Source organism: Saccoglossus kowalevskii, chromosome 1, assembly GCF_978046115.1.
Source record: "Saccoglossus kowalevskii chromosome 1, keSacKowa6.1, whole genome shotgun sequence".
NCBI lineage: Eukaryota > Metazoa > Hemichordata > Enteropneusta > Harrimaniidae > Saccoglossus > Saccoglossus kowalevskii.
In genome coordinates, this window is record NC_140641.1 from 35,556,492 (window position 1) to 35,584,145 (window position 27,654).

At 37.5% G+C, this 27,654-nt stretch overlaps 2 protein-coding genes across 2 annotated transcripts; one reads left to right on the forward strand and one right to left on the reverse strand.

Moving 5' to 3' along the window:
- The first annotated feature begins 1,849 nt into the window (after nt 1-1,849).
- Nucleotides 1,850-4,403, forward strand: LOC144352903 (uncharacterized). The gene is made up of 2 exons (XM_078009733.2): nt 1,850-2,256; nt 3,767-4,403. Exons 1-2 carry the CDS (start codon nt 1,854-1,856, stop codon nt 4,138-4,140), a joined length of 777 nt encoding a protein of 258 aa, XP_077865859.2. The 5' UTR covers nt 1,850-1,853; the 3' UTR covers nt 4,141-4,403.
- LOC102801991 (multicopper oxidase 3-like) lies at nt 4,128-27,604 on the reverse strand. The gene is made up of 7 exons (XM_085501022.1): nt 27,535-27,604; nt 9,707-9,942; nt 8,282-9,200; nt 7,289-7,590; nt 6,163-6,314; nt 5,744-5,879; nt 4,128-5,449 (listed from the first exon to the last, which is right to left on the reverse strand). Exons 1-7 carry the CDS (start codon nt 27,569-27,571, stop codon nt 5,228-5,230), a joined length of 2,004 nt encoding a protein of 667 aa, XP_085357148.1. The 5' UTR covers nt 27,572-27,604; the 3' UTR covers nt 4,128-5,227.
- Between the last annotated feature and the right edge of the window lie 50 nt (nt 27,605-27,654).

Below are 27,654 nucleotides of genomic sequence, written 5' to 3' on the forward strand. Positions count from 1 at the left end.
AACTAAAAAAAGAAACTTATTCTTAAAATATAAAACAAAAATAAAAAATATAGAAAATGTGCAACCAATGGTGAATACAGAATAGAAAACAAGCTATAATTTTAATCTAATACACTGATAGTTGTTTATGACAAAATGTTTGTGTTAACAAGCTGCATATTCACAGCGATAAGCCATACACATAAAATATTTAGCTACACGGTTATCTCAAAAGATATATCGATATATGAACACAATACGCATATCTCCGTTCTCCCAAGCGGAATAACAATTTTCAAACATTTTTTTTCCGGGGAGTCACCGGTAGCTTCTGCGTCATATAGCGAGTACTACAACGGATTGATTTATACTTATCTACGCGTTGGTCCTTGTATGACGTCAGGGTTACCACACCCTTGAGCAAAATTAAGTGCTAGGTTCCTAGCGTTATACCTGCATAATACCACGTGTTTTATGTGATAAATGCTGAAGCACAATCAGACAGGACGACGCATGCCTTAACATTGCTTTCCCATTACCATCACTAAACATTGATTCTAACCGTATACGAGAGGTGATAGTGCAGCAACATAAACCCGATTTCTATATAAATATCGGTAATATTTTTTCCGATTTGGTATAAACAACCTGAACATTGTTTTAATAATATGTTCTTATGTAAATGACAGTGGTGTTTCTATGGTCAAAATAAATATTTTAATAAATCAATATACAATGCAACTGTTGACTTACATATGCTTTTATTGAAGATGCTCTTCTAATGGAGCAATGGAGCAAATACGATAACTATTTTATTTGGAATAAACAATGATAACAGAAATGGTACTTCGGTATAAATATGGGTATAGATTTTGCCACTATCCAGGTATAAACATGGTCATACTTTTGAGCACTCAGGGGCACCTCCCCACCCAGCTATGTATCACCCCCCCCCCCGAGGGAGGGGGGGGGGGCTCAACACCAACAAGAAAGCCGGCCACGTACTCGATGGGAAAGCCACAACCCTCTGCCATGCAGTCCCTTACCTTGTATGGCTATCACTAGACTCGATTTTGACTCTCTCGTATATACTAGTAGTTCCCGTTGGTTATACTTTCCCTCAACGGCACGTTATTACTATGTATACGCAGGGACATAATCGGCTCAACTGGGCGATCTATAGACGCCCTAGGCTCAGTCAAAGAGACCGGAACCGAATCTAGGTTATCATTTGTACTCGCATTAACAAAACAAGTATTGACTATAGTAATACTCAGTGTTAGGACATTTCGCCTGAGACAAACATATTTTGAAAACACTGTAACGCCTTCGTTCTATTCCTCATATAGTATACATGTACGCTTTCCTATATCTGTTCAGCGTCACATTGCCCCTCAGCACCCTAAATAAATTACGATAGTTAGGCTTGTATAGACAATATATCTTTTCCTACATGTATATATCCGTTCCTTGTACTAAATCGTTTGACAAAATAGACATTTCCGAGGAGCACTAGAGTTTCCATTGAAGACAATGTATCTGGACGGCCTCTTTACGGAAGCTAAGTAGTTCTTATGTTGAATGATTTTAGTGACGTCGACGCCTGCGTAAAACTGTATAAGATTTTAAATGTGTGCCACTTATGAACACTTAATGCAAACTGATAAACTCGGGTCTATGGGAAATGAAAGATACCACCGGATGAGTTCCAGCGAACCGGTATGACGGAAAAATAAAAAAGTTGGCCAACGATATCCTTGTCCATATCTTGGATGACAATGAATGAACGTCAATCAAGTACTTTTCCCATTCAGTGCAATGTATAAATACTTGTAAATTTCACTTAGTCGTCAGAAAATCTTATCGAATTAATCATGTTGCATTCAGCGATGATGAGTACATGTGTTGCGGTGTTTGTGTTGTTGCTTGACTCTGGCTTTGCTACGTACAAGGTAATGGCCCAACGCGACGCTCTCACTGAGTTTCCGCCGCATGAAATGGTGTTCGAAGCCTCCGAACCGGATTTGGGAAGCGGTACTGGTGGAAATGGCGACACAGGCACGCTAACAAATCCTCCGTCAACTCTAAAAGACATAGAAAGCGTGTTGAGAGATTGCGACAAACAGCTCCCTACGGTGTCCGGTAGCCAGACAAGATCACAGCACCATCGCAACTGGCTTGCCATCCGTCTGTTTACATGCTGTATTCACAATGACGGCACTACACATTTATGCAAAGATTTTCACGACTTTCGCACTTTTGATGCGTTTGTCAAAGGTAGGTTACAGCCAGTAAACGTACACTTACACTTACATTGCTGCATTTCAAAGTTGACGATGGAACTTCGCCACTCTATGTTATCAATACAAGAGAAATATATGTTTCCGTAAACTCGAAACAATAATGTTGCAAAATTAGCATGTGAATGTAATACATTAAAAGTAAGTTCAGAAGCAACGCCAAATTATTTATAAGATTAATATTAATAAGTAAAAGTAAAAAAAAATAATTGTTGTACAATAGACAAATTTTATTAACAAAACGTGTTTTGAAACGTCAAACAAATCGTGAATCTGATGAAAACTATAAGTGAGTTGATATTCGAAATGTTATAAATGATCTCCTGGTTTTATTGTGATATTAAAATAGTATTCTAGGTTCGGTGTTGATTATGTAATAAATGTAATGTTATATTAATTACTGTATGTGATTGTATTAGTGTAGAATGTGCGTGTATTGTCAATATGTACAATTTATGTACAATCGACCATCGAATATGTTAGAACATAGATTTATGCCTCATTAATTATATATTCTGGGGAAATCGTGAATTTAAAGTCCCATTTTTATGAATGACCGCTACTAAATAATTGACGTAAAACACAACTGATACAAATAAAGCCACTTTTAATGTAATGTAATGTAATGTAATGTGATTTTTGATTTACGGGTATGTAAAACGAAATTACATTAACGGATGTAACTGATAACTTTTCCAATGAAATCCTTAGCACGCAGTTGGCAGGCCAGTCACACTGGTTCTCACCACAAGAGGTTACGCCCCCCCCCCTGCCAAATGCGAAGAACAACTGAAACTAATATTTACATATTTACATGAAAAATTGTCCACCTGTGCGGATCTGTTTGTGCAGGAGTTTTACGACCATATGCCCTTACTGACGTCAACCGAACTTGTTATATGGGAAGTTGTAATGTAATGTAATGTAAGATTATATTTTGAACAGCACATTTCAAGATGAATGATAATATTGTCTACTCTTCGAATCATAATATTCGCAATTAAAATGAAATTGTGCTCTAAACTTGTTGAGTGGAGTTTTCCACCCACAGCGTCAATACAGAATACTAGTATACCGGTGTAGATTTTGTTAATAACTGACGGTTATATAATTACAATGCGCCAATTAGTGCGTGATTTTGGGATAAAATAAATAATTTATGTAAAAACTTTGTTGAATATTCATTGCGGACCTTGAGTCTAAGAGTCTAAAATCAAAACAATCACAAATCAAGTCTACAAATCGAAACTGTCTTTTGCTCGGAGGATCTTTACAAAAAAAAATGTTGACATACTTTTTAAACTAAATGTAATTAAATTACCAACATCTACATGCCATTATTATAGATATAAGAAGAATTGTCCTTGTACCATCTTAAGCAATACAATTGCACCCTGCAATTATCTAAATGTGTTGAATTCTATATGATCACCATAATCATATTAATGTGGTGCATTCTTCTTACTATTACTCTCATTAAATTGCAGGGCACTCCGATGAGGACGATCATTTCGAAGCGTTCTTCGACGTGTCCAGGGCAAATATGAAAGAGGTGAAGGTGATAAAAGTGGAAATCTACTTTCCAGATGGTTGCCAGGAAACCAGTGATGCAAATCTATGTCAGCAATGGATGATAGGCGGCAAAGAGTTGGAAGAAACCTCCAAGTCAGTGCAATTAAACGGCGACGCGTTTCAAAAATACGACATTACGACGATATTTGAAATGAAGAATAAGGTCAAAGTCACAGTCAACTGTGGCAAATGTAACGCATGTAGAATACCGGCACACATGTTTTTAGCAATCCATTTCAAAAGAAAAGAAGAACATTCGAGATTCGAAAACATCAATCTAGTAAAATAGCGGTTGTTTATTGAAACCTATTGTTATAACACATTAATATAACTAGCTTGATTTATGGTGATGTATTCAGATTACACATTGGTTTGAGATGCTATGCTAACGTTGCATTTCCACTTTGTATTATATGCAGAACACCTACCACTGTTTATTGTGGGCACCATGGTAAAATCAGTTGAAATGGCTGGTAACAGATTATTAAGTATTTAGAGCACTGATGCCTGCCTGGATCACCAATAAAACATACTTGTCATTGTTTATTCAAAGCATTTTGCGTGTATTTTGGTTTCTAAAAAAATATTGCTCGTTAACCGTTTTCAAGCCTTATGACACTTAAAAGTCAGTGAGAGGTTTTCTACATACCCTACATATTGGAAATACAACTTCAAGGAACGTGCCTTCTTCTATAGTGTATATTTAAAATGTGTTATTTGACAAATGTCAATAATGCGATTTATTTGCCATTGCAGAATTATTGTTTGTGTGTCTTCATCGATCCATGGTCTGAGTGACTATTGTTGATTACTAATTAAAACTAAATTGTGCTAAATCTCTGGTCACCAAAGAGGTGACTGGGACAATATTGCCCTTGTATCATAACAGATATACATACTCAACAATTCTGGTTATGTCCACAATATCAAGTAGTACATTGATTGATATTAAAATACATCTTTAGTTACTCTCTGTACTCACTGTATATGTGGTTGAGATAGCACGAACAAAATGTAATAACAGTTTTTGTCACAGTTACCCAAATATTGTCAAACTGAAATTTATAAGAAACGAAGCATTAGTATTTATCGTGGCAATTAAAAAAGCTACTTATTTTCTGTGTGTTGAACAATCTAGCTTTGTAAGATGAAAAGATGAATTACACAACTGATCGCAAGTAAGTTCCAGTAATTCAATGCATATTACATAGTCCTACTTTGCAAAAAAACGAATAATGTCAGACGTAGTGTGAAATGACAAGAACAACACCCTTGTGTATAATTTGTGTTACATTAAGTCATCATTAACAAATTAATTATAAATCAATCATCGAATTAAGTAAAACTGTGCGTGGTACAGACGGCTGTTCAAATGTTCATATACGAACACTCATCATAATACAAGCTGCGAAGACAAAGAAGATCTTCATTGGCAGTTGAAGCCTCGTGGCAGAAGATGTTTCCATGTTTGGAACGTTGGAACACGGCACTGGTTGGGGAGTGAACGTCTGGGGGAAACTGCCACACCGTGGGAATCCTGCTGGCACATTAGGTAGGTCGTCTTTATCACCAACGTGAAAGACGACCGCCATACCGATCTGTATGAAAACAAAAACAGAAAAGCAGTTTACACAAAACGATATTGAAAAATGGTTCGTAGCACAACTTCGATAACTTTGGCTAATTATAGTTTTAAAAGTATTGAAGTTAATTCCAACATTATCTCAAAGTGTGTTTGTATGCGTGCGTGTGTATGACCCCTTCCCCCTCCCGTGTGTACCACACGTTGGGCGAAACTGGGTGTAGAATCGTAAACTATACCGAATCCCTCTGGCTATTTTAAACATAGGAGTAACATTTTCCAGAGATATTATTTTCAAGAATATATTTACCTCGAGATGGAACTCCAGATGACAGTGGAAAAACCACCACCCAGGGTTGTCCGCGTGGAATCTTACAACAGAGAAGCCCCCGTCGGGAACTGTGACCGTATCTTTCCTGACAGGGCGGTCTAATTTACGATTTATTCTACCTGTAACATTTAAGATGGAGAATCAATTAAGTGGTGATATTATTACTTAGTAAATCAAAGATTAATCTATGTTTATTGCATTTATTGTTTGTTTGAATTTTATTCATTTACAAAGTACCGATCTGTGAGTGTACATGATGAAAACTATTACAGCTATATTTCACTCTACTTGACATGCAATAAGAACCGAATCTTTTTTATGCGAGTAGCAATTGAATGAACGAACGAAAGATTCCCGAAAAACAGAACACTGATAAAGCGTTATTGAGTATGCGAGACTTGCCTTCAGCGTCCATTCTCATCACTTCTTCTACACTAGTGCTTTCTCCAAGTTTCTCAATGGCAACCACGCGGAAGGAGTAACCATGGAGATGCATTGGATGGTTCGAATTCCACGTCACACCTTCGTCAACTACGATTAGTTCAACAACCTAAGATAAAACTCCAAAATGTTATTTTATGGTTAAACTAATAATATTTACACGTGTAATACATACTAAAATAACTATCGAACAATCGAGGTATATGTGATTTACGCCTAGACTTGCTTGCAGTCTGTTGCGATTCCGATGACAAATTTTTGAAAAATAAATATAAATTGCGTAAACGAGGGGTGAACGCGAATGTCATGTGACCGCGAAATTCCAACAAAAAGTTTTCGGGATCTATATTAAAGTTTATCAAAGAAAGTGTATGGTTTCCGGGGTCTCAGTTGATATGTTAATTAGCGTGTCTTCTGATTGGTTGAAACATATTAGACATGTCAATCCTCCAATCATTACAAGCCCGAATCTGGCCGGTGAGGGCGCTTACACTGATGGCAAGGCTGTTGGGATTTCGCAGTCACATGACTTTCACGTTCACCCCTCGTTTACGCAATTCATATTTATTTTTCAAGAATTTTTCATCGGAATCGCAACAAACTGCAAGCAAGTCTAATTTACGCCCTACTGCCACATTTGTCGTTCAAAAACCGTATAGCTTATTATTCTACAGGTTTTGAACAAGGGCATCGGTTTCTATACAATCCTATTTATACTTCTGTGAGGTAATGTTTCTGATCAGTGCATAGATCATGTTATCACAGTGGCTCCAACCACGGTTTATTTTGTATAGTTGGTGACATGCACAAAAACCATGAACTAAGCATGCTAAATATAGGAGATATACAGTATTTGTAGTTTTCAAGCATCACCCTAGATTTTTGTCTTTCATCGTTTTATTTGCACCTCTCGAATATTGATCGTACGTAGATTCAGGAGCTAACTTTAACATCGCTGATGTTATTTTCAGTTTTATTGTTTCATTATCGACTACTACCTAACTTTATGTTACTGAGGTTATAAAACGGCTGCTGCTGTTAAAATGACTGTAAACAACTGAATTGTCCGGTGGTCACCATTACCTGTCCTAGTCCGACTTCAATGACGTGTGTGCATGCGCAGAACTCTTCGGTACAGTTCCTCGTCGACAAGGTATCCTCTGTGCAGATCTCACCATCTAACAGTTCATGTGATTGGGTGAGGAGCGGGGCTGACGCGTGTTTAAAAGTGACGTCATTCATCTGTGTAGAATATAAATGGTGGCTAGCCAGTGCAGAGATGGGATAATATTCCGGGTGGTGGAATCTTTTGTTGTCAATCTTGTTAAATTCCATTGCCAGGAAGAATTTGGCGTCAACTCTTTCTGATGTGACGTCATTGGGTTCTGTCGACCGGAAGTGACGTAACATGCGTACATTAATTTGAATAATTGCAAACAAAATCAATTATATTGATTGACACGAGAACACTTACCTCTTGTGTGACACTATAAAAACGTTTAGATATTTCAATATTAGTATAATGACACATTTTCATTTAGTCGAATCGTTGTCAAGTTATCAGCAGTCTCTGATTTGAAATTATAAACACATCATACAAAATTACATAGATTGTCAAATGGTTGGTCGACGTACGATAACTATTAGACATCAAACAACTACGGGTTATCCGAGGGATTGCAAGTTCAAGTTTGGGTTTGCGGTTCGATTAGGGTTGAGTTCGATTTAATGGACTTTTTTCATGGAAATGCAGCGAAATGTTCTCAGGAAAATTATAGAAAAAATAAAGTGACAGCTGAGGGGCGGTCCATTAGAAACTCGTACAGAATTGAAAAAAAAAATCCACAGAAAAAAATCATGGAAACAAATCTTGCACGCCTAGGGAATAAAAATAAAAAAAAATAGCATAAAATTAAGTGAAGAAATAGATTACTTTTGCATAGTTGTTCTGCCATCGACCCAAAGTTTCTATTGGTCTACTCCTACTTTAAATGACGTGCGACCGCCCTGGCAATGTAAAAAGAAACACACACAGTTATGAAACAAAGAGAGAAACGGAACATGGTATCAACTAACCTGTGGCGTTTAAATGTGAAATAGGAATTTCCCGTGCACTCGCCTCGGCGTTAAACGGATTCAGGATTATTCCGCTGTTTTCAGGGGCGTTAGGGTCGTCGGAATCGCGGTAACTTTCCGGCGCGGTGGGATCAATTTCTTCGGCACCTTCGTACCTAATAATGGCTAGTTCATCAGCCCATTTTACATCACAATCACCTAAACCTTTTACTCGTAACCAGTAGTTATCCACAGTGTTGTTTGCTGTTATCACGATGTCATGCGATTCCCCGCCGTACACTATGAGCAAGTCAGCCTCAAATGGTTCGAATGGGGCGCCATCGCTGGCGATAATGAGAAGCACGTGGCTGTCAACAGAAATCTGCATTGGGCAGAATGTAATGGCGTTACTCATGAAACGGAAAAGATATCTTTTCCCCGCTTCCACTTTGAAGACTTCACGGGATGTATAGTAAGCAGGATCGTCTGGAAACTCAAAGTCTAGGAATTGCTGTCTTTTGCCTTTCCCGTTAATCAACATTGCCTCTGGTTTATTATCCCCGTTGTCATGGTGATGAGCAGCGAATTTCTGCATTGTAACTTCATCGAGCCAATCAGTCAGCATCACAGAGTATATATCTTCATCGTAGAGGTCGCTATTTGGATCTTCTTCTGTGGACTGTCTGATTATCATTGGTCCGAACACACCGTCTGAACGTTGGAGTCCTGAGTGGGCGTGCCACCAGTGAGTACCAAAGGTATTAGCTTCGAATTCGTACCTGAATGTACTGCCGTATGTGATGGGGCACTGAGTTATCATTGAAGCTCCATCCATATATTGACTCCCTCGCATATGTTGGCCGTGCCAGTGGATGGTGACGCCCTCACCATTATCAAGGTGGTTTATGACGTCAACTATAACCGTATCACCATGACAAACCTACGTAAATTACAAAATCCAAATAGAATGTTAACTATAAGAAATAACATTAACGCATATTATTATATGGGACACTGTGTAGTTTAGCTTACCAAGTATCTGTTTTAAATATTGTTGAGCCAGTTATGCGACATTCCCTGGCCATTCGCAGTGCCGAATGGCCTGGTGGATCCGTTACGTAAATGCATACACGATACAGAATTCAGTGTCGTCACTGATTGGCTTGCTCCATCATGATGTCTTCATCGCATGCGCAGACTGACCCGAACGTAAGGCCTATCCAAAACCCTTCAGACTAATTCACTGGCCTGTTATTCGTAGATTTTTCAAAAGCTCACGATAATAGACGACGCACACAATTCATACAACCATATCCTAGAGTGCAATGTGATAATGACGTCATTGGAGGAGCACGCCAACCCAAAATTGTGCATCCGTCCATGAGACTTTAAATCGTGACATATCTACCATCATTGTGATCGTATCATGTACATTGGCGCACTCACCTCTATGCTGGGTCCCGGAAGCATTCTGTTGACGGTACAAATGGGTCTTGGTACTCCATTAAGAGGTACGCAGTGCGGTCTTGCGCAATCAGTCTTATTGAATGGACAGTTATAACAAGCTTTAGACATGCTGTAGTACCATTCCACTTCAAAACGATATTCACAAACACGGCTCTCCATTGGATGTTCACATTGTCTCCGGCAATGATGGTCTGAGCTTACAGTCATGCCTACGACTGAACAATGACAGTTTTTAGTTAAAATTGACAATTTTATTCGTACATTTCACGACTGTGGAATCCTGCAGTCTGAAAAGAAAACACTCAGGCTGTAGGGCAATCTGATTAAAATCTGATGTAGTGTAGTGTAGTGTACGGGCTTTAATCATTTTGACTATAAACTTATTTTTTTTTTATTATTATTACTTTTGTTGTTAATGCCCTTTTATTTTATTTTATTATTTTACTTTGATTTTGATTTTGTGATTTTTTTAATTCCGCCCTACCTACATCTGATCCAACGCCTATGTAACGAGATTTCAACGAGACCCACTATCGAGGATTTTAGTCCACGAATCACAGACCTCCTTCTATAGCGCACATGATGACGTCACCGGGCGGAGTCGGGTGGCAAACACACTCAAATAAAATGGCGGATTATACCGACGTTAGCGACCGAGAATAACACGGCTTTTCGATAAGTTTATCATTGTCAAATGCAACGAAAGTCATTTTTATGTTAATATTGTGGCTCGAATGATTCGACTTTAGATTGTTATTTTGCATAGTTATTCTGGGCGTGACTATTTTGTTTCCACCGTTTCGACCGAACACCAGTGTCTTTTTCCAGTCGCCTGCCCTGGAGACAGTTGATGTTTTGTTGACGATCGGGCCAACATCGTCTACGGTATTGAAGCCGTAGCTGTAAATATTCATCAAATTGTATCAACATTTTGTACATTATACAATAACTCTTAATTAAAGTCATTGAGCTGATTTGGACTGGAATAAAATATTTTTTATTGGAACACATTGCAATTGATCAGGAAATATTTGTTTTGCTCCAATTTTCTGAGTCGATGCCGTGGGCCGGTGACCGTTATACAATTTAAAATCAGTTTGCATTGTTTACTATAGCTGTTTACAGTGTTCTAATCATTACGATTTACTTATTTTTTTTTGCTTCTATTCTAGATAATTATGCTCAGTGATGTAAAATTGAAGCGATGACTGAATGAACGAACCTTGGCTGGCGAAGATGTATCTGGAAGTGTACACATTTGTTGGAAGTGAAAAAAATATTCAATGTAATGACAAAAAATTGTAAAATGCTGTGGAATTTCTTTTGCAAATAAAAATATACTAGCAATTTTCTATTAATGGTTTATTCAAGTGGACAAAATATAATGTACAGAAAGATTTCCCGTAGAGTATCGCTACACTGAAAAGTAAGCAACCGACAGCCTGTATAAAAGGGGGGCTGTGATTGGCTGTTACTTACGCGAGATTTGAACGGGACTTACATAGGCGTCGGATCAGATGTAGGTAGGGCGGAATTAAAAACAAATCACAAAATCAAAATCAAAGTAAAATAATAAAATAAAAGGGCATTAATAACAAAAGTAATAAAAAATAAAATTAAAATAAGTTTATAGCCAAAATAATTAAAGCCCGTACACTACATCAGATTTTAATCAGATTGGCTGTAGGGTCAACATGAATTCATTTCTTGAGAAGTGTGGGGAAATGACAAAATGTTCGGATGACTTTGTTTCTGCAAATAATCTCTCTGGGGGAGAAAGTATTTCACAATTTTAAGATGCGACTTGGAGTAAAATATATATTATTGATATTGTTGTTTGATATTATGAGTTATTGTAAACTATAAATGTTTCCTTTGTGGCACGCACAACAACAGTATTCTGGAAATGGGAAAACACTAATGCGAACATGAATTGACTATTCACCGTTTGTTATTGTACGCACAAAAATAACCAGTGCGGCGAAATACCTAGCCGAGTGCTACACAAGAACAACGTAATTAAGAATGACGCCACTGATGACCCATTTTTTTTATTGATGAAAACTGGGCGGGGCTGCGCGTGATTCGAGAAATTATTGCCCTGATGTGTAGGCGTACTTCCCATAGCGTTACGAGGCCGGGAGATACGAGATTTATTTTATTTTAGTTTGTTTAGTGTTTAATAAATATTATCATTATTAGTAGTAAATTACTTTGTATTGCTGCATTTAATAATTAATACCTGTACCCTAAAATTCGATAATTAAATGGTTCTTCTGGCGTGATATCGACTAAATGAACAATGGAGTTTCTTGAAATGTGAGACATATTTGTGAAATGGTGGTGTATACGCGTGTACACAATTCAAATGACAAAATTTAGAAGAAGTTGTTACTAATTACAAAAATGAATAACTATTCCATGACAAGTCAGTCTAACACCGCTTTGACAATAACATGATCTCTTCATTTGTATCACTATACACTGTTGAGTTTGAACACAATTGTACTCATGATATCGAACGTACAATAGGGTATCATGATGCGTTGTTAAATTGCATCAGCATATACTTAGTACCAAGCATGAATGCGAACAATACGAGGTGTGAATAGTTTGAGTGTTAAAAAAGTTTGTAGCTCCCTTGTCTCATTCATGGCCGTCGTACGCTGCGTTATTTTCGGAATACGCCCAATATTACCACATACACACACTCGGAACATAACAGTAAATAACACTAAACCATAGACCATCTGAAAAATCATTTAGATGGTATATGACTAAACACAGTATTAATTTCATTTCAAAAAACTATGGGTATTTCTGGCTCGTGCTAATGTAGCAATGAGCAACGTATTGGTAACCGTGTAAATGTTTGGAAAACTGCACAAGCGCATCTTGTGTTAGTCATGGAGGTAAAAGGCAGATTTTACCTCCATGATTTAGCATTATGATACAGAGAACAAACAAACAAGTCATTCACTGCCAAGTCAGCAAGCTACACGAGCCCCAGGCTGTACATACCCCAACCCCAAAATAACATACTGAAACAACCAACACCGTTCTGTACACATGCAGTAGTAGGGGACATTTTCACAGATATTCTACATTAAAAAAATATTAATATCAAAATATAAAATTAATAAACAGAGCGTCGTGCGCATTCTCTACACAAACTCCACAAGGACGAATGGTTAAGCAACTTCAGAATCGCTCTCTATCGACCATTCTGCAAAACTTCTACACTTTACAAGTAACCTGTAGAATGCTGTGTGGGTAATATTTTTATATTGATTTTTGTTGCATTTGCAGCAAATAGTTACCAAACAATGAGAAATCTATTGGATTGGATTTACCTCTCAGCTGGCTTCAAATACATAGTTGAAGCCTGCCTAACCGATGCTTATGTCATGAATTTGTTTTTGCGTATCTGTTAACCGACTTAGTTAACTGATTATTAGCGAATTGCTGTGTTATGTCTGTCATCGTGTAGGCCTATTTGAAGTTTTGGACGGAACTTGGCTCAGTGATTTGGAACTAATTACAAGATACCGTCGCTATTCTGACATCCGTAGTTATTAATGTAGTGAACGATTAATCAAAAGATATGACGTATTCAGTACTTAGTGTGATTGGCTTTATGATTGAAGGTTACGCCCTAGAGTCTTTTACTGTTTTGTAATTGGTTAGAGTTTTGAAAATGAATAAAGAGAGTTTGAGTTGGTCTTGGCGAATACTCCACGATAGACGCAGTAGAGAGAGAAGGCAGTCCTGGAGAGTCGAGTCCAGTCCGAGAGAGTCCAGGGGCGACGGAGCCTTGAGGCAGTCCAGTCTTGGGCGAGTCTTGGTTCAGCCTTGCGAGAGTCTTGGGGATCTTTTCCCCAGGGCGCTGTGTCTGATAGAGTGTTCGATTGACCGACTAAGACGAGAGCTGAAACGTATTTCGTTGTGTGTGCCTTATTTGACTGTAAAGTTAAAGTGACTTTCCCGATCCCGTACCTCAAGGGGACGAGATAGAGAGACGAGACGAGATTCCCCCTGACAAGTGTGAAGGACCCCGAGAGAAGGAGATATTACCCCCTGATACGTGGTGGAGAATCCGGGCATTGCGTCTTACGCACATTGACATCCTGTGAAGAAAAGTGAAATGGCGAAGATGTGTCTTTCTTGTGAACCGAACTAACTAGCAGCGATGGCAGAGACGACTCGGAAACTGCGTTTGACGACTAACGACTTTACCCGAACGACACCGATGTACAACGCTGAAGAGATGAAGATTTCAGAACCCCTTCGGAAGGACCAGTACCGGATAGGACTGTATAATTAAGAATTGAGCGACATTAAAGACAAGAAGATGAAAGAACGACCCGGCTAACGCGATGACAAGAGAAGAGACGCTTACAGACTTTGACTTTAGCTATCTGTGTATTGCTTAGAGAACCGCTCGCTGGACACTGTAACTGAAACTGTGTAACTCAAGACGTTGAACTCTTTTCCAGAATCCTAACCCTATTGCTCAGTAATGTAATGTATTGCTTGCTTTTCCTATTGTTTTTACCGTTTCTTTTAGTGATGTCGAATTGTATGTTATGTAAGCGCCCAGATCTTTGTTTTGAACTGATATTTGGTGACGTGCGAGGTCCTTTATAACGATTTAAGCGCATTTCAGTGGACAAGTATTTGCAACACAGTGTTTTGAGTTGTGTGATGTTTTATGGAGTTTTAATGAGCTTATGAGTACGGATTATGAGGGGGAAAGTAATGCCCCAATGAGTTTTTCAGAGTCTTGAGATTTGTCGAGTACAGAGATATCGACGTTTTAAGAGTTGTTTTTGTTTATGTGTTGTTTCCGGAATACTTCTGACGCTTTTTGAGTTGATAGCACCTTTGTAACGTTTTTTAATGTCTTTTTGAGATGGGAGTTTGGTGCGCTTATATACGTATTGTTTGATATCGCAAGCTTTTGTTCACGATTGACAGGTTTATATGTAACTCAGTAGTTTCTATCGTTTTGCTTTTTCCCGTCTTTTTGCCAGAGAAGTAATGTGTTATGATAGATTTGTCTTTGCATTCTGTTTCCACGCCGTATGACTTTTGTTTAGATTAACGAATTGTGAGTTCAGTTGAAGTTCATAAGCGTATATGACAGGAGTTTGATTAATAGCTTTTTATTCATTGTTTATTAGTTACCGCTTTGCAATGCTTTAACCGAGAGACGCATCCCTGGTAATCACGTGATCATGCTGTCGACTGCAGCGATTGGCTGATCGCTTGGTTACACCGCCACGCCTTAGTTTTTTTGACCTTTTGATATAGAGTTTGTAACCTTTAGTAACTGAGACAGTGCAGCGAAGGGTCACCTCAGCGAACCGTTTTGAGAAAAGTGAGTCGATTAAAGTTGGTAGCCTTTCCCTTGTTTTTGATTTATAACCGTTGATATTTGTGACTTTATAACCATTGTATTTAGACTTTATAATCATTGTACTTAATTAGTGTGTTTTACTCTTTTTGATTTATTCCTTTTATTAGTATTGTATTTAACCCTATGACGATGAGTAGAGGACGGTATCTTTGATTTATGAACGTGTTATGCCAAGAGGCATATCTCAGTTTGGGTGAAGGGATGTGTCATGAATTTGTTTTTGCGTATCTGTTAACCGACTTAGTTAACTGATTATTAGCGAATTGCTGTGTTATGTCTGTCATCGTGTAGGCCTATTTGAAGTTTTGGACGGAACTTGGCTCAGTGATTTGGAACTAATTACAAGATACCGTCGCTATTCTGACATCCGTAGTTATTAATGTAGTGAACGATTAATCAAAAGATATGACGTATTCAGTACTTAGTGTGATTGGCTTTATGATTGAAGGTTACGCCCTAGAGTCTTTTACTGTTTTGTAATTGGTTAGAGTTTTGAAAATGAATAAAGAGAGTTTGAGTTGGTCTTGGCGAATACTCCACGATAGACGCAGTAGAGAGAGAAGGCAGTCCTGGAGAGTCGAGTCCAGTCCGAGAGAGTCCAGGGGCGACGGAGCCTTGAGGCAGTCCAGTCTTGGGCGAGTCTTGGTTCAGCCTTGCGAGAGTCTTGGGGATCTTTTCCCCAGGGCGCTGTGTCTGATAGAGTGTTCGATTGACCGACTAAGACGAGAGCTGAAACGTATTTCGTTGTGTGTGCCTTATTTGACTGTAAAGTTAAAGTGACTTTCCCGATCCCGTACCTCAAGGGGACGAGATAGAGAGACGAGACGAGATTCCCCCTGACAAGTGTGAAGGACCCCGAGAGAAGGAGATATTACCCCCTGATACTTATACCAGGATTTAGGTTACAGCACCTAGACGGTCTGTGGTTACAGCTTCATGTTCCGAGTAATCGCAAGAAATTGACATTACAATAGAAAATAAAAGACTGACACTCCAATGCAATTAACAGCAAGTGAAATTCCTCGGATTGAAACATAGACTTTGAAGTCACTGGTGTAGGCAATGAATAACTTCAAGTTGGCATAAAGACGAGGTAGTTTATTTAACCAGTGCTGAACTAGAAGCTGAAATTATAATTAAGTTCGTTGTCATATAATTTGTTTATTTCAATTTCTCCTGAAGTCAAATAGAATACATCGGTGAATGGATGTTTTGGGGGTGTAGTTTACACTGTGTATGGAATGGTAGGGTTGGGTGTCATATATTTTGTTCATTTCCAACTGTCATGAAGTCACATAGAATTTCACTTAATTTATTTTCGTTTTCAAGCATTACGTGTGAATCCAATTTTCACTGTGCTGTATCAAGTCCCAACAGAGTATGAGGGAAATGGCATTTTCACTGGAATTTATTTTAGTGGAAAAATGTTTACAGTGAAAATGAAGTATTTCACATTATTACATATGTACTGCAATTTATTTTGATTCTTCCCTGAAATCAAAATCAGTATTTCCACACCACATATGCAAATGAGGTCTGAGAGCAAACAAATTAGTCCAATCAAGAGTAGCGTTTTTCGAAACTGCAAAAATAAACTATATATAGAAGTACGATGTTTTACTATTGGATACATGAATATACTTGCCGACTGAAATAAATTTTGAACAAAAGTAATGGTACTTCTAGGCAGTCACTTATTTTGACTAAAACTAATTTGCATATCACCCATGCAATAAGGTTTTTGGTATTTTCACGGTCAATATGCAAATGAACATGGTATTGGCGATCCGCTCCACTTGGATTGCTCTTGCAATTACTTTTAGATGTCTTGGCTTGGCCGATTTCGCTCAAACTTAGCAGGTAGGTCACACCTTCATCAGAAAAAAATCTGGAGAAAAAATTTGCCCACCGTTGCCATAGCAACAGCCAAAAAACTAATTTTTTATAGCTTCGCGCTAAATGTATCTCCTCTAACAAATTTAGGATACAACATCTCAGACATAGCTCATTTTACTCAGCTTGAGTGTGGGCACAAAGTTACTTTTTGTAAAATCCTAAAACAAATTCTGACCACCGTTTCCATGGCAACAGCCAAAAACTGATTCTTTTAATACCTTCACGCCAAATGTATCACACTCTACATTTCCATGATTGAAAAGCACGGACGTAGCTCATTCCACTCAGCTTGAATGTGGGCAACAATTTACTGTTTTTTATGTCTATTTTCATTACCGAGAAAATGGACCCCAACGTTGGGGTAACTTTTCACCAGCAACAGCTTTTGACTCCTCTCTTGACTAATTTTGTTCATACATGACAGGCAGGTCGTACGGTCAATAATTGGAAAAACAATCCTGGCCCACAGCTACCATGGCAACAGCCAGAAACTGTTTTTTTTAATACTTTCGCGCCAACTTTACTGCTCAAATTGATATCATGGTAATATCGTCTGTTGTCTTTGCTTGCTCTGCATAATAATACACTTCGCCAGATTTTGCGCATCCCCTTGTCGGTGAAACGAAACTTTTCTGCTATTTCACGAAAATAAGACAAATGACCAGTGATCGAATTACCGCCACAAAATATCATTTCGTTAACAATCATATTTTCAACCTCTGATGTTTTTGACCGTCTCTTCAATATTTTACCGGTGGCAGGAACGGTATTAGCCATATTTCTGGCATTTGACGGTCAGATATCGTGAGAAGCAACGCAGATAAACTTATTTATTCTGTGGATGTGGTTTAGAGTGGAGACGGTTGGCGGGTTGACTTTTATTTTTCGTGCGTCAACCTTTTCACTTTGGCGCGTAGATGTTTTGACTTGACAAGTTGTTTGACAGCTAGCAAAAAGATTGTGCGACGCGCACCGTCGGCGGCGTCTTTTTTTATGACGTTTTGAACACTTTGTGAGCAGTATTACCAGTCTTGTAATAGCAGTGTTTAAAGGGGAGCAGAGGTGTGGCTTTTGACACTCTGTACATGAAATCTGAGATATATGAATGGATTCTGTCGATAAAAATAACTTGTATGTACTGCGAAATGCCCTAAATATCGGGTATAAAACGGGCTGTGAAACAGACGACAAACTTCCGCTTTTCCTGGTGTCATTTCGCCTCTAGAGGGCCAGTCAAATGACGTCATCAGTGAACACTGATAATTGAACCCATTCATGCTAGTACGCCAATCCCATAGAAATGCTACTATGAAAGACCTTGTTAACTGACTACTTAAAAGTTGAAACATGGCGAGGTGTTGTGTTATGAATGCCGTAACGATTCATGTTATGTTTCTCGAAATCCCAAATAAAAAATCACGTTGTTGGTTGCGAGAAATCAGCGGAAGAACTAACCTGAAAGTGAAGACAGTACAGCGTTCTGGCTATAGTAAACAGTGAGTAAATAAATATTGTTTGAGTTAAAAAATAAATTAGAAATACGCTAATATCATTACAGTAATCATTTCGCCCAACTTAATACATTTAACGGCAGAATACGTCCTAGCAATAAAATTAAGTGACTTCTAAAGACTGAATGTTTTTTGAGAACTTCGTATACGGTGCCCGGTTTTAGTTATAAACCGGCGTTAGCTTCACGTTCACGTCCTAGCATCGCCAACCAGCCTATCGGCTTGTTTTCATTGGCAACCGCACTACTTTTATTTTGTATACAAATTTTCGTCTGCTATTTTTATCCAGTTCAAATCGCTCAGCAACATTTTCTTGGCCGATTACATAGTAATCTGAGGTTAACACTGATGGGACGACCACACCTGTCTACTACCTACATATCATGTTTTCACAATCGTAGTTTATACTTAACACCTGACCATGGGGTTCATTTGCCTCACCCCGTTGCCAGTCTTTTGTTCAATGTTATGTTTTAATTATCACCCTCATACTTATAATAATCCTCTTTCTGCATTACACATCCAGTCCTTTGTTTCATTGCCATGCTTTGTTATTATTTTTTTATTTATTTATTTAAACAATATTTTTATTTCGTTTCAATAATGGACATACAACACAAAAAATTACAACACATAAAGGAAAAAGGAAAAAAAAAAGGAAAAATAAAAAAAAAAAAAAAAAAAAAATAATAATCTGGTATAACATCTAAATTTACCCATTATCTAACCAATTAGTTAATGGTTCCCATTTCTGATAATGGATAAGCTCTTTTTTTGTTTATTGCGATTTGTAGTTCAATATTTCTATTTTCCCTGATCCAACTTTTATATGTGTATTTTGTTGGATGAATCTTTTGAACCCTACATGTATATACATATTTTTTAAATAATAAAATAAAATAAAATGATTTAATACTATATTTTCCGGTTCACATAGACCTATAATAATATTTTTTGACATTACAAACCAAATTGGCAATAAGTTTGCAGTCACTTTGCAACAGTCTCCACAGTCTCTTTACAACAATACAGTTAACAAATAGGTGTTCTAATGTTTCTTCTTCTTTTTCACAAAAAGAACAGTGGGGGGAATTGATTATTTTCCATTTATACAGTTTTACATTAGTTGTTAAAACTCTGTGTAGAATTTTGTATTGGAATGCTCTAAGATCTGTGGAGATTGTTGTCTTGAAAGGTAGTTTGAAAATTACATTTTGTTTCATCCCATACAAATGTTGAAAGTCTATGGCAATATTTGGCTCTTCAATAATGTTTTCACACAAAGACTTGTACACCTTTTTGCTCGTCAGTGTATTAATTGCAACATACTTAGAATTCCATTTGACTTTGTTTTGAAAATCAAACCACTCATGGGTATTAGCAGGAATGTTCTCTCTCCAGTCATCTGGTATTGCAGAGATTAGGCCTTGTATAGTATGGTATTCTGTCAAAGTGATACCTTTTACCTTCCAATAGTGCCAGTCATGAAAGTTTCCATAGAAATCGATTAGGTCTATTATTCTTAATACTTTTTTCCTTGCCAAACTTTTCAGATAGACTGTACGAAAGCCAATTTTTAAAAATCTATTGTTCCATAATATTTGTTTATCAATTTCAGATGTTGTTTTTGGAGTGTATGATGTCAGAGATGACCATTCCCGGATAATATCATAATAAGAGGGTGGGATTTGATTTTCAAATTCTGATTCATCATAGTTGCAAAAAAAACACATGGTCCCCAAACTTTTTCAATAGTCCCTTCAATATATCCTTCCATCCGGCTTGGCTATCAGAAACAAACCGTTTCACCCACATAATCTGTTGTGCTTTAAAAAAGGAGTCCACCTCAATCATATTCAATCCACCCCTTTCAATATCTGAAATAAGGATGTTTCTTTTAATTTTATCCTTTCCATTCCAAATAAAATTGTAAATAATACTATTGATTTTTTTATAATTGATTTTGGCACAGAAATCATTGATGCTAAATATATGAATTGGGAAAGGCCAAAGGTTTTAAGGATCTGTATTTTACCAATTATTGAGAGTTTTCTTCTAGACCATAATGAGCATACTGACCTCAGACTGTTGATTTTCTTTGAAAAATTTTCTTCAATAGACAAGTCAGATGCATATGTAAAAAAACTCCCAAAATTGTTATTCCATTTGACCATTTAATATTTATTTTCTCTTTTGGTCTGTGACCATACCCCAACAAGAGAGCCTCTGTTTTATCCTTATTTAGATTTAATCCTGAACATTTTCCAAATTGGTTAACTGTATTGAAGAGCGGTATCATTGAGGTGGGCTTAATTGTACAGGTTATGTCGTCTGCATACATTACTAACTTAATAATTTTTTTAAAGGTACCAATACCATTTATAGTTGGATTATTTCGAATACTGATTGCAAGTAATTCCACTACTGTTATAAACAGATAAGGGGATAAGGGGTCTCCCTGCCGCACACCTTTTGCAATGGGAAAGTAACCAGTTGACTTTCCATGATTCATCACGCAGGAAGAGATGCTACTGTAAAATGTTTTTACCCAATTTATAAAGGAATTACCAAAATTAAATACCTCCAATGTTTTTATCAGAAATTTGTGATCAACAGAATCAAAAGCTTTTTTGAAATCCAGTGATATTAACACACCATGTGTATTTTGATGTCTAGTTAGCCACATTACATCAAAAACTGTGCGAATTGCATCACCTATAAATCTGTCCTTCACAAACGCACATTGGTCTGGGTGAATGATAGTTGGCAGGATGGTATAAATGCGGTTTGCAATTGCTTTAGAGGCTATCTTGACATCTGTATTAATGAGGGAGATTGGTCTATAGTTTTCAAGGAATGTTTTATCTTTGCCTTTTTTAGCAATCAGGATTATGACCCCTTGTCTTTGCAACTCTGTTAACTGTCCCTTTCTATGAGAGTAATTTAAGCTATTGAATAAATGTGAACTAATAATGTTCCAAAATGTTTTTTTTTTTTTTTTTTTTTTTTTTTTTTTTTTTTTTTTTTATTTTTTACTATCTTTTTTTTTTTTATTCTTATACAATTAACAATACATGAAAAGGAAACAGAACAAAAAGTACAACACAATCACAAATACAACAAATTATCAGAGTAAGGTAAAGTACATAAAATTTGACCTATTCGACTGGAAAATCACTCCATTTATTAACATGATGCTCCATAATATTTTTACGAGTTGCAATATATTTTTCAATTTTATAAATATTCAATACTAAATGTTTTAATACTATGAAACTGGGTAAGGTATCTTGACACCTAGCAGTGTATATAGCCCGTTTAGCAAGTAATATAACCTGATTTGTAATAGTACTAAAATTTCCAAAATGTTAGATAAAATTCAGCTGACAAACCATCATTACCAGGAGTTTTATCTTTTGGTAATGAGGTTAAGGCTCTAAAACATTCATTCAAAGTTAGTGCTCCCTCACAAGACTGCTTTGCTTCCTCACCTAGGCAAGGGATGTTAGTACTATATAAAAATTGTTGAGCGCCCAGTTCTGATTCTATTAAATGATCTTTCGCATACAAATTTGAGTAGAACTCTTTAATATAGGACATGATGTGGTCAGTATTTGTTTCCTGAGTGTTGTTAATTTGTAAGCGTTTCACAGCTGTTTTAGTTTTGTTTGATCTCTCCAAATGCAGAAAAAAATTATTACTTTTTTCTCCCAGCTCGTAATGATTACATCTAGATCGTATAATGGAACCCTGTACTTTATCATTCCAGATTTTTTCTATTTTCAATTTTGTCTCATGATATTGTTCTGTTTTAAGGTAGCGAGAGGGGAAACATAATTTATAGTTTAATGGAGTTTAGGACTTTCCTCACCAGTTACTAAGCATGCAGTTATGGCAATGTATATGTTTTCAGAAAGCTGAGATATAGCAGAGTACGATCATATATGTTTCGTCTTGATATTTGCTCAGGGGATTAAGTTACGATCGTTCCCGTTAACCTCCTAAACGGAGAGTTTTTTTGCGGGATTGGCCGTTTCTCGGTGTTCCTTTTTTCTATGTTTCTGATCTTTTCACTGTTGCTTTATAAGATAATGATCTTTGAGAATGCGTCTCGAAATTTTTATGTGCCCCATAGTTCTGGAGATAAAGCCTGTTGAACTTTATGGACTAAATTTTACGAACGTCTTCCTGTTTCCAAGGCCGTAACTCAACGTCAACGGCTCACATGAACGTCCATGAGACATCATATTTTAGCCCATTTTGTGACGAGTAGATTGTGTAATTTATACATCGTTAGCGTAAAGAAAAGTGTTGAAAGATGACATCTTCAATAGTTATGATAGTCAAAAATTGGTTTCCGTAAAACTCAATAAAACGTTTTTTTCGAATTTGGCCACAGATAAACAGCTAATTAATGACAAAATGTCGACCATTTCGATCATACTTCGATAAATATACAAGTATCTGATATGTGTGGAATGTTAGATCGTGAAAAATTGGTTGGTTGTTTTCTAAAACGTGACAAAACTTAGCAGTTTCTTCGAAAGTGGGTGCTAACTTGAGCAAGATGGCGACCGCGCAATTAATTTATTCAAGTCCCTTTGTTATGTTGAACAGCGTCAACAGTACAATCGGTTCTCTAACCATAGGGCGAGCCTTCGTGACAGCATATATTTACTTACGGGATATACATGCATTCAAGTACAGATATGTTTGCATTACTCTCAGCCTATGGAGAGTGTACCGTTATCGGATTTGTTATAATCAGTTAGCTCTAAGTCAGCACTACCTGATTTGGCCGATACCCCGCCCGGGCGATCTTATGGAGGATTCGATTTTTTTTTTAGAAAAATTTGGACCAAAAGATCGCCCGGGCGATGTTATGGCAGATATTACGAAGCCCATCTTGTCTGAAAAAATAACCCTGCGCTGATAAAAATGGTCTCAGAAAATGTTTAGAAAAAATAATGTTTCGCGTTGACCAAATATAATCATTCAAAGTATAAATTCAAAGTGTTTTAACACGTTGGTGAGAGGTCGCATTTTACGTAAACAAGAACATGCACTAAGAAGGAAAAGCAAGCCAAAGTCGAAACGGGGTGCATCATGGACATGACGTGACACAACACACGATGCGTTAACTGAGTGAACAGTGACATCATTTTGGGGTGCAATTGAACTTCAAGTACTTCTTTGCGAAACTTGCTGTGCGGCGATGCTGACATCAAGTGTGTGTTGACCGAAGTTTGACCCCAATTCACGCACTGAACTGGCGCGTTGCCTTGGCAACCTTTTTCTTTCGTGGTCCGCGCGTCGATCTAGTAAACTTATATCCGACGGTACTGTAATTACGCAACTTGTATGCAACTCTGTACTTTGAATATATCAACATCGTTTACTTGGTGCACTGCTTTTCTAATTACGCAAATTTGTTACAATATTGTACCAGCTCTGAATATTTCAACTTCGTAATGTATAGCTTTCATGATAACTACGCAAAATTCATTTTATCTTTTACTATTGTTAGGGCACTGACTCGGGGTATTGGGTCTGTGAATATTTCAATATTACTGACTTGATAATGCGTCGCATTCGTAATAATTACGCAAACATAAACATGGGCGCATTTAAATCATTAAAAAGGATAGCAGTCAGGTGTCTACGGAAAGTCAAGAAAATAGTTTAAATACTTCGGACCACCCAGCTTGACCCGTCGACAGAAACCGCTATATCCACTGTTTTTTTATCGGTGTCACCACTCTCGTCTATCTCCGCCAATTCTGTTTTGAGTTTTCTTATTTCATCGGCGGCATCTTGAAATTCTTGTTCTAATAGTCTTTTAGCAACGTCTAAAACTTTCCGAGTGTTTTCTCTGAATGTGGTTCCAGATATAATAGAGAAGTCGGTAATCCCATATAGCTACTAAATTTACGCATTGTGCGACTACCCTTTCCAATGCCACGAGCCGCGATCACCGGCTTACGATTCACATCAAAAGAATGTCCACTCTTTTTTGACGCAGGAAAAATGTCAGTCACGGAGTTACATTTTTGATTCCACTCTGTGGGCTGACTGTAATATGAGCCCAGGTCATTTTCATTTAGATATCTTTTAACGGTGTCGGACATTTGTCGGCGGCCATATTAGGCTATATTAGGTTATTAAAACACCGAGAAAAGCTTGAATACGATAGCGTAATGTTTATCTGTGCTTCGATCGCGTAACGGACACTTCTTATAGATTACACAGGATATAATAAAGCTGGATGGTCAACAAATCAGTATGCAAATTAAATCCTTTGTCTTCAGTCCGTCACTCAACATGATATGTAAATGCAGGAAGGACATGTTCACCTACAACTAAGTTTCCGGGAATAAATTGAAATTACTCAACAAATGCATCGCGCACTGTAAATTCGGACCAAAGATAAAGAAAGTACACAATATAAGATTGCATAATCCGGGATTTTTAGAAAAAAGTTTTTTTTCTCTAGTTTTTCCCCTCTCGCTACCTTAATTTCATTATCAAGATTATTATTATCAAGGAGCAACTAATATTCTTCAACCTGGTATTTTTTTTAGATTTTATTTTTCATTCTTTTCGTCTGTTTTTTTTGAGTTTAAAAAATGTGAGCTGGCTGGAGCCTTCATCCCTTGTCTATTTCTTACACTAGATGCCAGCCGATACCCCCCCCCCCGCTCATAGAGACTGCGTACTACAGTTGATTATAGTTTCTGGGCTCCCTGTGTTTTAATCGGTAATCAAGATTCATTCAATCCACGGCTAACAAGTTACATCACAAGCGAAGTTGTAGCGTGCAGCTCAGCGACGAAAGTCATCCGTCAGTGGAGTTCCGCAGTAGCATGACATGTTTGCCAATGCACAATTTTGTGGAGGAACTTTTAACTTCAACAGAAATGTGTGTCAACCCTTCACCATTGTATTCAAACGAATCACGTGGTGTGCCGTTCTTCTTCAAACCCGGCATTCAATCAATAGGGGAGTTTCAGTTAAGAAAAAACATCATGCAAATCATGCAAATTCAACATTTTCAAACCAGTATACTAAAACAGGAATGTTCAGCGATGCAATAGAAGGATAGATATTATTTTTCACTATACACATCTCTGTTGATACTGTCCTTCACATATTCTACTCCCAATTATTCCTGCGTAAAATGGACTAGTCTCTTTTCATGTTGACATTCAGAGTAAAATCACGTGACAGGCTGTTAAAATTGGCTGTTGCATACACTTTCGCCGGTCTGGAAAATGTGTTTAATTAGCTCTCATTCAAGCAACAATACAGATTTCCCAGTGGGAGTGAAACTATTCGACTCTACCATTAGAAAATAGGGGTGTTTTGAGCAAAAAACGAATAACTCTGGAGTGCACACAACACACTGAATTTCGGAACAAATCTTGCATTATTTACAGCAGCAGAATACCACAGAAATATCAGACGAAACATGGAAACACTATATATTGTATTTCGGCCTGAACCCTCTCTATTGCAATTCCAGAAATTACACCCATATGTGCATCCATTTTCCACCTTGGTATCACCCACCCCTGAAAACAAACTCTTACAGCCAAAACAAAGTCAGCTTGGACATACCACACGCCCGGGAACTACACATTCAAGTATCCAACTTCCAAATACAAAACATGATTAGTATCAGCAATAATTTCTAGTACTGCCTGGATAATTGCGTATTATTAGTTGACATCAGACATATCCCTGTACAGGATTTTTTTTAACAATGTCTCAAATTTCAGAAAGAATATTCAAATAAGTTGGGATGAATATGAATTGAATATCCACCTTTTGAAAAATCAGCTAAACAGTTTACCACCACGATTGTGGTGAATTGGCGACTTATCAACGAAGACGACCGGACGTCTCCGGTCATGAGCTGGCTGGTTCGAATTTATCCACTTTTACAGTGATGAATATTGCGTTCGAGTTGAGTTACTAGAAATTACAAGCCTGATTTACATTTTTCTTGTGGTGTTTTTTGTCAATGTATTGAATATAAGTGCGTTGGGAAATAGCATAAAATGTGAGCTGGTTGGAGCATTCATCCCTTGTCTATTTCTTACACTAGATACCAGCCGATACCCCCACCCCTCCCCGCTCATAGAGACTGCGTATTACAGTTGATTATAGTTCCTGGGTTCCCTGTGGTAATACCACGCTGAAGCGTTTGGTAATAACACATAATCTAAAGTACTAACCTTCATTCAAAATCCTGATTAGGTATTTCAATGTAAAATATTATAGTTTGGGATGTATATGTATTTGAAGACTGAATTTCAGGTTAGTGTCCCCATTAAAATGATAATTTGTTTATTTATGTTTGAGCTTAACTCCGTGACCGAGGTCAAGTAGCGAGACACAGAATTTCACCGTGACATTTTGCTCTGTTTTGGACTAACTGGAGTACTACTAACTGTTTATGCGACTATTTCGCCTGCTGTATGTCCATGAACATATCACTTTGCCCGTACGTGATTGGATAAACGCCATTGAATTAAACTAGCCAGATACCAGGCACCTCGTGTTTACAGAGTCACTACCGCGACTGAACTAGTCTATTTTTTAGCTTCATGGTTCACTCCATGGTTCAACCAACTAGTCTAAAATATCCGATATTATCGTCTAAAATGTCTAAGTTAGACAGGTCTGTCTGGGCAACTATTGGGACAGTTCGTTTTTCTCTGATAATTATCGATAGTACTACTAGTTACTAGTAGTAACCGTGAATTGGTAAGCGACAATGAATTTAAGCCAAGCCCCAGACACCCCACCCCGTGTTTGCAGAGTCACTCTACCGCGACTGAACTAATCTATTTTTTTTTAGCTCCATGGTTCAATCAACTAGTCTAAAATACTCTCTGGTGGGTCTGCACTTGTTCAACGACAGCAACAAACACGTCTAACATTGAATTTCAATATTTAAAACAAGTTGGGACACTTACCTATACTCAGAAAAACAAGAACAACCAGATGCGCCATTTTAGTGTACTTGGGCTTGAATCACACTCAACGCAACGCATAATAGAAGTCAGTAACAATACATTATTTATTCATTGGCACAA